This window comes from Girardinichthys multiradiatus, chromosome 13 (genome assembly GCF_021462225.1).
Source record: "Girardinichthys multiradiatus isolate DD_20200921_A chromosome 13, DD_fGirMul_XY1, whole genome shotgun sequence".
NCBI lineage: Eukaryota > Metazoa > Chordata > Actinopteri > Cyprinodontiformes > Goodeidae > Girardinichthys > Girardinichthys multiradiatus.
Window position 1 is genome coordinate 38973624 of NC_061806.1, and position 13580 is coordinate 38987203.

Here is a 13580-nt window from a genome sequence, read left to right on the forward strand (position 1 = left end):
AGCTGAAATAACAGCAAATAAAGCAAAATTGGAGAGTAGTGTGAGAATGTAGCAAAGAGAGTCAAGTGGTCATTATGTCCTCCAGCAGCCTAAGCCTATAGCAGCGTAACTACACAGATAGCTCAGGATAACCTAAACCACGCTAACTATAAGCTTTATCAAAAAGGAACGTTTTAAGCCTAGCCTTAAAAGTAGACAGGGTGTCTGCCTCACGGACTAAAACTGGGAGCTGGTTCCACAGGAGAGGAGCCTGATAACTAAAGGATCTGCCTCCCATTCTACTTCTAGAGACTCTAGGAACCACCAGTAAACCTGCAGTCTGAGAACGAAATGCTCTGTTAGGAACATATGGAACAATCAGATCTCTGATGTATGATGGAGCTAGATCATTAAGGGCTTTATATGTGAGGAGGAGAATTTTAAATTCTGGATTTAACAGGGAGCCAGTGAAGGGAAGCTAAAGTAGGAGAAATATGATCTCTCTTTTTAATTTTCATCAGAACTCTTGCTGCAGCATTTTGAATCAGCTGAAGGCTTTTAACTGCATTTTGTGGACATCCTGATAGTAAAGAATTACAATATTGCAGCCATGAAGTAACAAATGCATGGACTAGACTAGTTAAAGTCTATTCTTTAAAGACTTATTCTTTAACAAAATGTCTATAATATAGTCATAATACAAAAAATAACTTAATATTTTTCATGCTCTATAGAAAACTACTGCTTTAGAGCAAATGTGTTCAACATAATTTTAAATTATTGGGCTTTAAAGGGTTGATGGATTTACTAAAGAGCCATACAAATTTTCAAATCTAACATGATTTCATTTAATTGTATATTAATCAGTCTCATCCCCCAAAACCGGGCAAGGAGTATTCCTTTTTTTTTTAATCTACGTTCATTGCTCTACGTTCCCTCAGGTAAACATATGCATGTGGTATCCTCTAAAACGTCACTCTTTGCTGAAAGTTGATATAAACCACTTCTACAAACACCAAACACAGTTAAAACTAAAAACAGTTGAATCGGAAAGTAATCAAACTCCACAGAATGTTGTCAGCACAAGCAAATCTTGGTCTCAGCTGCCCCCTCACCCCCACCGCTGAAGCACAGATTCCACAAATACACGAGCAGCAAAGGACCAGAATTATCACTCACGAATGAAAAACATAATCTCAGATTTTTTTATCTGTGTCTTTTTTTTCCCAAAATCCTAAATCCAACGGCATTAAACTGCATTTACTGAACAACTACACCCCCCAGTGTGCTTTGAAAGCAGGCTTTGCACATTTCCTGCTTGACTGGAAAATCGTAAAAGTCACTTAGTCTGCGTCACAGGTCTTCATCTTTTTACAGCTGGTGATTGGTGGTACTTATGTAAACGTGTTTAGTATAATCTGATTCTACTGGCTCTACAGATGAAAAGGAGGGGTTGTTTTTGCAATTCGGACCAACCAAACAAATTATTGCTTTGCGAAAAGCTGCCTGTCAGTGAATATGATAATTATAATAATTATAGAAAATAAATTTCGGTAATTTAAAAAACGAATATTTTAAAATGAAACATTTTAGGCATGTAAAAAAAATTTATTAAGTTTTGCAAGTAAAAACACCATTTTTTGTAAATGGGGCCAACATGTACCATACTGTGCCAATGGGCAAACACCTGGGTATGTCTTTACTAAAAGCTCTGGAACATTGCTTTAGTTTACCTCAGCTGCACAGGTAATGCCACAAGTTGATTTAGGGTCTTCAAACGTTTGTAGCCTTATTAATGATATTTCTAAACGGTTTATATACTGTGCAATGCAGAAAAACTTCTGGTGAGGGAAAATATCCTAATTTATTTTCTGTGTTCCATCCTCATTATCTCTAAAACAATAGTAGCTACTGTGATATTTTCCCTTCTAATGGAGTCTCCTAAGTGTTAGCCTAATTTGATGCCAAGATTATTTAAATAGTTTGTAACTGCCAACAAACACTCAATTCGATTTGGCATGTTATTTTGAGTACAAACTTCACGAACACCACTTCGGGCTTAAGAGATCTTTGAAAGCCTCATGTTGGACCCTATTTCTGTTTGATTTAGTTTTGACCCCAATTTGGTCTATTCAGTCCTGGTCAGATTAGTCTCAATCAAACCAAAATGGCTCTAAGTGACCTCCTGCTGGTTTACTTATTACTTACTGGTGAAATATTACCATTTTACAGTAGACTCAAGGTAAATTACAACTAATTGCTTTAAATCATTGGTTGTCAGAGCTGGTATTAAAAGGACTGACATGGTGAGTATGAAATGTCCCTAGCCAGACGGTTCCATTTCATACATTTTAAAAAACCTGAATGAGAAGCAACCAAAACTATTAAAGCAGGAAATGTGGAAGGGACCTGAAGGTGCACCTGATCTCTCAACTTAAAATGTGCATGTACATTTGTTAAATATGACCCTGCTTTTAAATTTGCTTCAAAGGTCAATGAACAGAAATAAAAGCCAAAAAGGACTATTTAGGTTTTTAAAGAATAGACAAACGTACTCCTGTCCAGGGTGTACCTCTCGCCCGTAGATTGCTGGAGATAGGCACCAGCTTTCCCGCAACCCACTATGGAATAAGCGGTAGAAAATGACTGACTGACTGACGAACATACTACTTGTAACTATGCCTAGGCCTTCCTTTTCTGATTTCTCTTTTAAAACTACAACTTAAACCTAGGAAAAGCATTCAAATTTTTGTTTTCCAGTCCTCTGCCATGATACGTCATTATTATTTATATTAAGGGCAGAGGTTAGAGAGGAGTTTCAAATGGCTGGGGGTGTAAAAAGCTTTACTAAAACATGACAATATGTCTTTGGACTACATTTGTGCGCTTTTGTTTGAATATTTCAAATGTTTAGGTTGGTCAGACTTGAACTCCCTTATTTCCAGTGATTACAGTCTCTTATAAGCACAGTTTGTGTTCTGTGAAACCTTTTATGTAGGGGGTTTTCCCCAAAAATATTACGATCTTGTCTTTTCTCAATCCTTTCTACCTGGTATCGTCTTGTCTTGTGAGCTGGATGTATTGTTACACCTCTACTTATTACCTTCTCGCAGAACCTTACTTCAAAATCTCTAGAAGTATCCCTTTAACAGGAATTGGCCCCCCAAATCAGCCTGCCCAGGGCCTTATTTAACTTTAGGCCACCCTGTTTATGGGTTTTTAAAAAAGGATCATTTTATTATGAATATGCCCAGGTCTGATACGTTTAAATGAAAATATGAATTCTCTTAAGTAACTCTGTACATACATGTAGCCTAAAAGTCAAGCCTTTAATTTAGCAATTCTAGAGCATGTAATTTCAAGCCTTTGCTCTGCTGGCTCTGAGCTTCTTAATGACATGCTTCAAAACTCTGTGAGCTACATAAGCATGGCTTAGAAGAAAAAGAAGAAGAACAAGAAGAGAGAGAGAGAGAGAGAGAAAGAGAGAAACCGTCCAGCCCCTCTGAAGATTTCCTGTCTCAGGAAAAGCGCACATACTGTGACTCATATAGGGCAAGTCCTGCGTGTTTACTCAGCCTCTACACAGAGCTGTAAAGTCGCGTTTTGTGGAGGATCAACAGGCGGCTGCAACCCAGAGAAACTCGGATTTTTAACCCCTCTGTCCAGGGTCAATTAATGAGCAAGAAAGGGGGGCGTGTGGTCCGGTTCTAGATGGAGCTGCTTCGGTTTTCCGTTTTCTGCTGTGGAGCGATTCTGGTTAGTGGTGGGCTGCTGCCGGTGGAGACGGGTGAGTTGAACTTATTAAAAGAGTTAACTCAGAAGTTTCAACAAAGAACTTCCTTATTTCTAAAAGAAACGTGACAATAAAGGTACTGTACGGCGTGTTTAATGCAGACCTTAACTGCACCGGTGTAAATTAAATCAGAAAAACTTAAGTAAACACAAACGTAGAGTGAATCGCAAATCGGCGTTTAAAAACTAACCGAAGGTGTCATAAATCTTTGAATTCCTCTAGGTGTGTTGTCTCACTTTACGTGAAAAAATAGGTGTATGATATTTTACGAAAATATGGTTCTTTATTACATAACACAAGACAAGTTTTAAGAGGCATGTTTGGCACAGTGATGCAGTCCGACGGTTCCTAAAGATGGAGTCCTGAGAGCATCTTCATAATCAAAGAAAACGACAGAAATTATGGTGACAAATTATATATATGAGATCCTTATAAAAACATATAAACAATATATTGTCTCCTGGTGCTGTTTGTGGCGTTTTTTTATCCGTCAAACAGTGGTGCCCACAAGGGTGGGTTTTTTTTTTTTTTTTTGGGTGGGGGCTGCAGTACTGACGCATAGTATGCTTTCAATATATAAATATACAAGATGAGGAGATACGGTTTGAATGAGTTGCAACTAGTTACAGTCCGCATGAGAGTTTCAGTGTTAATAGTTTTTTTTTTTTTTTTTTTTTTGGGTGGGGGGGGGCGTTCAACTAAAAAACAACTGACATTCGGCTGATGTTACAATAACAGAACATACTGATTATTAGTTATAATAAAATGATCTGTAACATGCTCTGTCTGTGGTTTTTATATCTGGAAATATGTCCTAACAGCTGAATTGTCTTTATTGTAAGCAAGGTAGAAATATAGTAACCCTCTTTCAGCCAGCTGACTGACAGTGCACAGCAACAAGTGGGGGAGGGGAAGTGCTGTGTTCCTCTACGTGTCATAAAACTGGAAAAACAATCTGCTCACTCCAGCACTTTCTCTTGCATCTCATTAAAATGACTGTAGGACATATATGACAGGAAATGGTGGTGGTTTTAAACCGTAGCTTTAAAAACCTTGGTATACTTTGACACCGGTATCGAACCTATGACTAGTTGCAACATTTATCTGATTATTTTTACTCGTGTTATTTATTTTTTCCTAATTTTGAATGCCCATCCTCCACAGCCCTATATGTAACAACAGCAACATACAACTAAGTGGTATTCAGTCTTGATGAGCCTCCCCAGGATTATCAGTGGCCCCCATTTGGAAAAACCTTTTCAAAACTTTCTGGAGACATCCCAACAGTTTAACTTACTAATAGTACTATAATTCATCACTATTTGTGGTTATCAGTCTCTTGCACTCTTATTTTTATAGATCAGAAGCTGAGGAATTTTGAAACCGCTGGTACTGTAGTTCCAGCTGTCAGTACAATGTTACTGATGCTCTTCCGTTCTGCATAATGTGTGTTTGTATAACATGTTTGAAACATCTTTGGAGCGCAGGTTTGGGGATATTCCATGTCCTTGCTCAGGTCTGCCATTTCCATTTCTCTGCTTTACTCCTTAGATTCCATCATCCTATCCTCCCTCCACTTGTTCTCCTTCTTCCCAAATACTTTTTAACATGTTGTCGCTGTCCTTTACTCTTTCTCTGTGATCTGGATGCTGTTCTATTTAGGTATTTTAAAAAAAAGTTAAATTAAAATCAACCATTTCCCTTCTATCATTCTTAACATTCAATATAACAATTACAGTGAGTACGCTGTTTCTACAAAGCAGGGGAAGGACAAATGGGAATGACTTTGTAGCCCTTAAAAATTGAGATTTTTCAGCTGCACAAATGGAAGCAAAGGGGTGGAAGCTGTGCTTGCACATACACTCAGAAGTGTAAATTCAATTAAATTTCAATTCAGTTTATTTATATAGCGCCAATTCACAACACATGTTGTCTCAAGGCACTTCACAACAGTCAGGTTCATACATTCCTATTAATCCTAACCATTGAACAGTGCAGTCAGAGTTAGTTATTTATTCAAATTGGATAAAAAGTTTTTCTGTCTAAGGAAACCCAGCAGATTGCATCGAATCAGTGACTTGCAGCATTCACTCCTCCTGGATGAGCATGTAGAGACAGTGGACAGTGACTGGCGTTGACTTTGCAGCAATCCCTCATACTGAGCATGCATGTAGCGACAGTGGAGAGGAAAAACTCCCTTTTAACAGGAAGAAACTTCCAGCAGAACCAGAACCAGGCTCTGTGTGAGTGGCCATCTGCCACGACCGACTGGGGGTTTGAGAGAACAGAGCAGAGACACAAAAACAACACAGAAGCACTGATCCAGGAGTACTTTCTATGGGAAGGAAAAGTACATGTTAACGGATGTAGCTCCTTTAGTCATTTCACCTAGAAAGAAAGAACAGATAAACTCTGAGCCAGTTTTCAAGGTTAGAGTCTGAAAGAGAGCACATAGAGTTAGTTACAGTTAAACTCAGTCAATTTCCATGTCTAGGAGAGAGAAAGGGTTAAACACTGAAAGACAGCGCTATGTGAATCATCAGTGGAAGGTGAGCATTAAGTTGTTGCCAGCAGAAGCTCGGACGATTCCCCTCTCCAGAAAGGTGTCACAGGTAAACACAGAGTCAGGCCAGGTGTAGCTTCTAGGAAGAGAAAAGAGACAACATAAAGTTAAAAACTGAAATAACAGCAAATAATGCAAAATTGGAGAGTAGTGTGAGAATGTAGCGAAGAAGGAGAAAGTGGTCATTATGTCCTCCAGCAGCCTAAGCCTATAGCAGCGTAACTACAGAGATAGCTCAGGATAACCTAAGCCACTCTAACTATAAGCTTTATCAAAAAGGAAAGTTTTAAGCCTAGCCTTAAAAGTAGACAGTTTGTCCATCTAGAGCCCACTGATGGTCATTGTTATACTAAAAACTACAAGGATTGAGATACCTCTCTGTCAGATTGAACAGGGAGCCAATGAAGGGAAGCTAAAATAGGAGAAATATGATCTGTCTTTTTAATTGTCATCAGAACTCTTGCTGCAACGGGCTGCACGGTGGCACTGTTGCCTTGCAGCAAGAAGGTCCTGGGTTCAATTCCCGGCCGGGGGTCTTTCTGCATGGAGTTTGCATGTTCTCCCTGTGCATGCGTGGGTTCTCACCGGGTACTCCGGCTTCCTCCCACAGTCCAAAGACATGCCTGTTAGGTTAATTGGTAACTCTAAATTGCCCTTAGGTGTATGAATGAGTGTGCATGGTTGCCCTGTGATGTCCATACATGAACAAACTGGAAATAGTCAGTCATTTTCTACCGCTTATTTCATAGTGGGTCGCGGGGGAGCTGGTGCCTATCTCCAGCAGTCTATGGGCGAGAGGCGGGGTACACCCTGGACAGGTCACCAGTCCATCGCAGGGCAACACACTCATTCATACACGAACTGGAAATATTTTTATATTTTTAAAGACATAGAAAGCTCAGTTGTTCCCAAAATAAGAAACCGTTTAAATACTCTTTTGTGTCTCGTTAAATCAGAACTATACTGCCTTTAGCAAACATGTTGCTACAGTGCTCTGAAGTACAAAATGCAGAAATGTTGCAAAGAAACACTTTTGAGGACCACTAAAGACAGCCCAAGTACCACATTTTGAGGAAGGTGGCCTTTCTGTAAAATAAATATTCTCTGTAGTTTAGGTTTTGATATCCTGAAGTGTATTTGCAGTCTGACTATTCATAAGTATAAGTCTGTTTAAATATATATTAAATTAACTATATAAAAAAAATATATATTAAATATTAAAATATATTATATATAAAATATATTAAATTAACTAAATATATATTAAATTAACAAAATTAACTATAGTACTTTTTGTTAGTGCATTAAAATACATGATAACATTTTCTTTTAAAAGCTACAAAGTAGTTTTTTTATTACAAGGTAACATGGTATTATGTTTTAGTTCTTGCTTCTACAAATCAGACTGTTAGCAAATGAATCTACATCTACTTAAAGGTTTTATGTTATAATTAAAATTTCCAGCTTCCGATCAGGTTTTATGTGCAAACATGAATGATGGAGTTCATTTTGTGCTTTGTAAATGCTGCCCCAAACTGCTACATCTCATTTGGTAATTTGAGACAGGAACTAACTAATTAAAAGATAGATTTACATCATTTCTAATTCAGCTGTTTGGTCCAATACACGTTAATGTCATTACTACGTTTGGTAAATTACCCAGGGGTCAGGGTCATGCTTGATGCTGGCCACAGCCTGCTGCATCCATTGTGACGTGTGACTTTAGTGGTATGCTGTTGAGCCAACCTTATATGATTTTCAAGATGGGAGTAAAATGCTCTTTACTCATCATGGCCCAAGTTACTCAAAGTCCTATATTCACTCGACCAACCGCATGTTATTCTGCATTTGAGCTGTATTCTGTTTGAAACGTTTGTCAGAGCCTTTATACTCCTCCTTATCTTTCTATCTGTCTTATCTTTGACCCAGCCACCCTGCTGCCAGGAATTTTTACCTTCATCTGTCTCAGACTCAGTCCCAGCGGCACCAAGTAGCTCTGGCTGCTACTAATCCCCTTTCCCCCCACTACTCTGCAATTATATGCAGCCCTGGGTGACAATTACCACCATTCATCCCTTCCATAGCCCGCCTCCTGGGTTAAAATGACATGCTCTTTGAGAGGAGCTACTCTAATGATATAATTACTCCAGCTCAGCCACCTTCCTACCACTCAGGCATGGACTACTCCCCCCTTCCGTTCTCCCTTTTCCTTGCTGTTCCACTTCAAAAAACACCTCTCGAGGCCTCAGGCACAACTTTAAATTGCCAAGTCATTTAGTTTAGTCTGGAGTTCAAGTGATGCGTTTTGACTTTGGGAGCTTAAGCGGAGACAAGCTCAGAAAACAATATGTGCCCACAATTTCCTGAGACAGGTTTTATTTGACACTGCAAAAACAGGATGTGAGGATGCATTTCACTCTAAACGTTTCTGCTCTTCTCTTCATGTTTTTGCAGAAGCTCTGCTCTTTTACCATAAGCCCACCCTGCATCATGGCTAGGCTGACACAGAAGAATTTTTGTACCAGGGTTCAGAAGGACATTTGCATAGTTTGCAACCTTCACACGATGCTCTTAAAAAACCTAATGTTGATGAAAATAACCCTACTTACTTTCAGTATGGTTGCACATTGAATCGTTTGGTTTCTAAGCAGGTTGATAATCCTGTGCACAGAGTTAGCATCCAGCTGAAGTGTGGTTGTGTGGTTTCCCTTTAGCAGACAGTGCAGTCACATGCTTGAGGCCTTTTTGCTTGCTTCTTAAATTTTCTTTCAGTTTGTCTTATTTCCCAGCCGTAAGGCTAAGTTTTTACTACGCTTTACTCTTCTACGTAGTTCTTTTTGCTCAAGACTTACAGTGCCTCTCAAAAGTATTCACACCCTTTAAAAGTGTTACAACTATGAACTGTAAGGTATTTTAAGTTCAATTTAATGTTACAGACTAACATAAAATAGTGCATCATTTGGAAAGAAATTGATGCATGGTTTCCATTTTTTTACAAATAAAAAAGTACATTGTTGCAGTATGTATATTCTGCCCCTCTGAGTCAATGCTTCATGGAGTATACAGCTGTACCTGCAGCTGCAAGTTTTTTGCTGTAGGTCTCCATCAGCTATATTTATCTCTAGACAATGTTTTGTGCCTAATCTTATTTGAAAAATAGCTCAAGCTTAGTAAGATCAGATGGTGACCATCCTTGGAAAAGTTTTTCCACCATTTCACAAAGGCATTTGTATCTGTACTAGATCTGGCAGTATATTCAGCGTCTTTGTCCTTCTAGCAGATGATCATCTGGCCTAATCTCAAGTATTTTTCAATAGGTTTTCTTCCAGGATTGCCCTGTAATTAGCAACATCCATTTTTCACATCAGCTATCAGTGTTTTCACCATTTTTGCTAAACCAAAGCATCCCACAGCTCACACCACCTTGTGTCACAATAGGGGGGTGTGCAGTGTTAGTTTTTTGACACTCATAGTGTTGTACCCATTTCAGAATTAGCTTTATTGCCCAAGATTGTGTCCACAAAGAAGGAATTTGACTACTGTTTTTGGAAATGGCCCTGTGGTTCTGACTTTATGGTAAGTCTGAACAGTTTGTGTGCAGAATGTGTGGGATCTGCAGAAATATTACCAGGCCTTTTCCTGACCCTAGAGTTGTACAAATTCTGAATGGAGAGAAGGTCAACCCTGATGATCCTTGCTGCAAACTTGATTGTTCATGGAGTTTGGCCCTGTCCTGTTATTTGGCTGAGGCAAACCTTACAGTGACAGGCGAAGTGTATAAAATGTAAATGTTGGTGTCATCTGACCAGAGCACATTCTTCCACATGTTTGACCTCTGTAAGGCTTGTGGCTTTCAAACACAGGTTTCGGTAGGCTATGCAATTTTATTTGTGTAGCAAGTTTCAGTAACAAGACGACTCAAAGTGCTTTACATGATGAAAACATCAAGAAAAGAAAACACAGAAAAAAGTACAGTAGTGGCATAATAAAAGAAAGTAAAGAAAAGGTGTACTACAGAGAACAGTAGAAGGTAACTCTAAAAAAAATAGGTTTATAACTTTGATTTAAACGAACTCTGGGATACAGCATCATCAATCTTGAGTTTCCTCCAGATTAGTGGAGCATTAGAACTGAATGCTGCTTTTGAACCAGAAGGCCTGAGTGCTCTGTAAGGTTGATATAGCCCGAACAAATCTTTAAAGAATTTTGGTGCTAAGCCATACAATGATTTGTAGAACTGGGATGATGTGCTCTACATTCTTAGTTTTTGTGAGGACGTGGCCCACAGGGTTCTAGATCAGCTGCAGCTGTCTGATCAACATTTTAGGCAGACCTGTGATGACACAGTTGCAGTAATCAATTCAACTCCAGATAAATCCATGGATGAGTTTTTCGAGATCCTGCTAGGACATTAGTCCTTTAATCTTGAAATGTTCCTTAGGTTATAGAAGGCTGACTTAGTGATTGTCTTTATGTGACTGTGAAGCTTCAGGTCCATCACTATGCCTAGAATTCGGGCCAGATCAGTGGTTTCTAGCTGAAATAACTTAAGCTGTGTGCTGTCGCTTGACTGCTCGTCCTTTTGTCCAAAAATAACTTCTTCAGTTTTGATTTTATTCAACTAACAAAAATTATGGCATACCTAGGCATTGATTTGTTTTATGCATCTAGCCAACACTTCAATGGTGTTATAGTAACCTGGTGACATTGTAATGTAGAACTGTGTATCGTCTGCATAGGTATGGTAACTTATCTTGTTGTTTATGATCTGAGCTAGGGGGAGCATGTAGATGTTGAATGGGCGGGAACCCCACATGTGATTTTTGTCAACTGCAATGTACAGTTACCTATTGACACAAACAAGACTGAAACCATTCAAGTGCTGTACCAGAAAGACCGACCCGGTTTTCTAGTAGCTCCAGTAATACACTATGATCAACAGTATTGAATGCTGCGCTGACGTCCAGTAATACCAGCACTGTGGTTGTTCCAGTCTGCATTTCTGCGGATTTCTATGAACACCTTGCCACTGTCTTGACACTGTGGCGAGCACGGAAACCTGACTGGAAGACCCCGAAGCGGCTGATTATTGTTAAGAAGGTATTTAACTGCTGAAGCACAATTTGCAAATGTATTCTTTTCTTGCCACTTCACAAAAATGCTTTATTTTTGTTGGTATATCTCCTAATACTGCAATAAAATACATTGAAAATTATGATATAATTTGGCTCAATTCAACAAAGGGAAATTAATACTTTTGCAAGGCACTAAATTCACATGGATTCTTAGATTAGATAAACACAATATATGTTGTCCTTAATCTTGAGGTGGCACAGAGATCTGTAAAATGAAAACATTAATTCAGTGGCATAATCTAAACACTAAACAATTTGCTCCATTCTCTAATGGTGAGCTTTTGACATTCTTTATCCTCCCACCCAGTCTTGTTTGTCACAGTGGTTTTAAACTTTTCAGTTATTACTCTGAGTTAAGGTATGAACAAGAATACATGTTATGGATTATGAGGGTTAAAAATGCCTTCCTTACTTGATTTGCATGGGCCTTTATGTCATGTCAAGTTTATATTTCAGGCAAATTTAAAGTCGTGGTTTACTTATTGGTAGTCGTCAAAACTATTATTTTAAAAAGTCTTATTAAATGTGGCACCAGTGATTTAGTTTTTTCTCCCCTATGAATAAAAGTACTCAAAATAAAGGTTTTCTACATTTCTTTTTCAGTGAGAATATACAAATGTAGTAAATGTTTTGATTATTTTTAAGCTTTTTAAATATCTTTACCAGGGGTACCAGTAACAATTAATTGATTTTTAAGGAAAAAAGGTCTTTCCATGTCCAAAGAGCATGCTATTTTTATGTTTTTATCATGAAGGACAAGTAAGTGTAATCTCTGCATAAATAAATGATTTTCTTCCTTCCTCCAATCATTCATAATAACAGATTGGATCCTTTTGTTTTTTCTTTTTTTCTTTATTTCTTTTATAGTTGTTGGCACAACACATATTTTAAATGGGGAACCGACTCATCAGGATGACAAATTAAAGGGTTCTCAGCCAGCAGATGTTTTTGCTTTTCCTCTGTTTGTTGTACTTGCCCGTCTGGCAGTTGTCTCAGGTCTTAGGTGATTATCAAGCCCGCAGGTGCTCATCACACATTTCAGTCTGTCTGACTGATCTGAGCGTGCCTGCTAGAAAAGTCATGCCCGAACAAGACCAACGGGTCTTAGAAAAATTCATCTGCCTCTCTGCTATCAAATACTTTGGATTTTTTTCTAGCTTTCTTGAATATTTTTACTTCAACTCGGAGGCAAATACCCTTTTTTGTTTTCCTTGCTTTTTCTGCTTATAAAAATCATAAATGCTGTTAGATTAGATAGATTATTTTTGTGTCGTTCCATAATATAACTGTCCTTCTCTGTCTTCTTGCTTTTTTACCCCTCTCATTTTAGGGCCCTCCATTAAAAAGATAAATCAGCTGTGCAAGTTTTGTGATGTGCGGGCCACCAGCTGCCCTGGTAAGGGAGTCTGCAAGGTGGATTGTGAAATTACCTCCATCTGCGCCGATGATAACGAAGTGTGTGTCAGTATTTGGTAAGTGCTATTTCCACATTAAATCATAATTTGAAAACTGCTTTTCATATTGCCTCAGGTTGATTTTGTGTGATGTTAAAATCAATTTCATCTGAAACATTTAAGTGTGACAAAAAAGCAAAAACAAAAATCTTTAATGGGGCAAGTACATTTCACACCACAGTAAGTTCCATTCTTTTTCACACTGTGTAGAATCCCTGCAAATAGAAAGTTTGGAAAAATCTCAAGCAGGACAATATTTGTACTCTAAATTCCTGCTGAGCAGTCCTGGATTTGTGGCTTTTGAAGGACAATTTAAAGAGGCACTGCTGTCCATGTACCATTAGCTTTCTGCTAACCTCAGCTCCTATCATGACCGCTACATTGGCAATATAATGAGAAACAGAAGTGTGGCCTTTTCCCACCTATATAAATCTGCTTCCTGCTGCTTCACACATACAGAGTAAGATATGAGGTTGTTGACTGGTTTGTGCGATTTCATATTCCAGCTGCTTTAGCAAATTGCCATATCCCATGCATAAAATAGAAAATCAGGGGGTTCAGGGAGAAAATTAACTCTTTTTGTGTGGATTGATAAAAACTAATTATTTATTCTTCATTTTGTTGGTTTCTTATGTATTGATGATTAGTTTTTTGTG

General features: G+C 38.4%; 1 protein-coding gene across 1 annotated transcript in view; it reads left to right on the forward strand.

Moving 5' to 3' along the window:
• Positions 1–3490: 3490 nt before the first annotated feature.
• The window catches only part of LOC124879943 (TGF-beta receptor type-2-like), a 37275-nt gene continuing 27185 nt past the window's right edge, over positions 3491–13580 (forward strand). The window contains exons 1-2 of the mRNA XM_047384805.1: positions 3491–3766; positions 12801–12942. Of these exons, the coding sequence (XP_047240761.1) occupies positions 3691–3766; positions 12801–12942 (218 nt within the window). The 5' untranslated portion in view covers positions 3491–3690. The remainder of the gene's footprint in view (positions 3767–12800; positions 12943–13580) is intronic.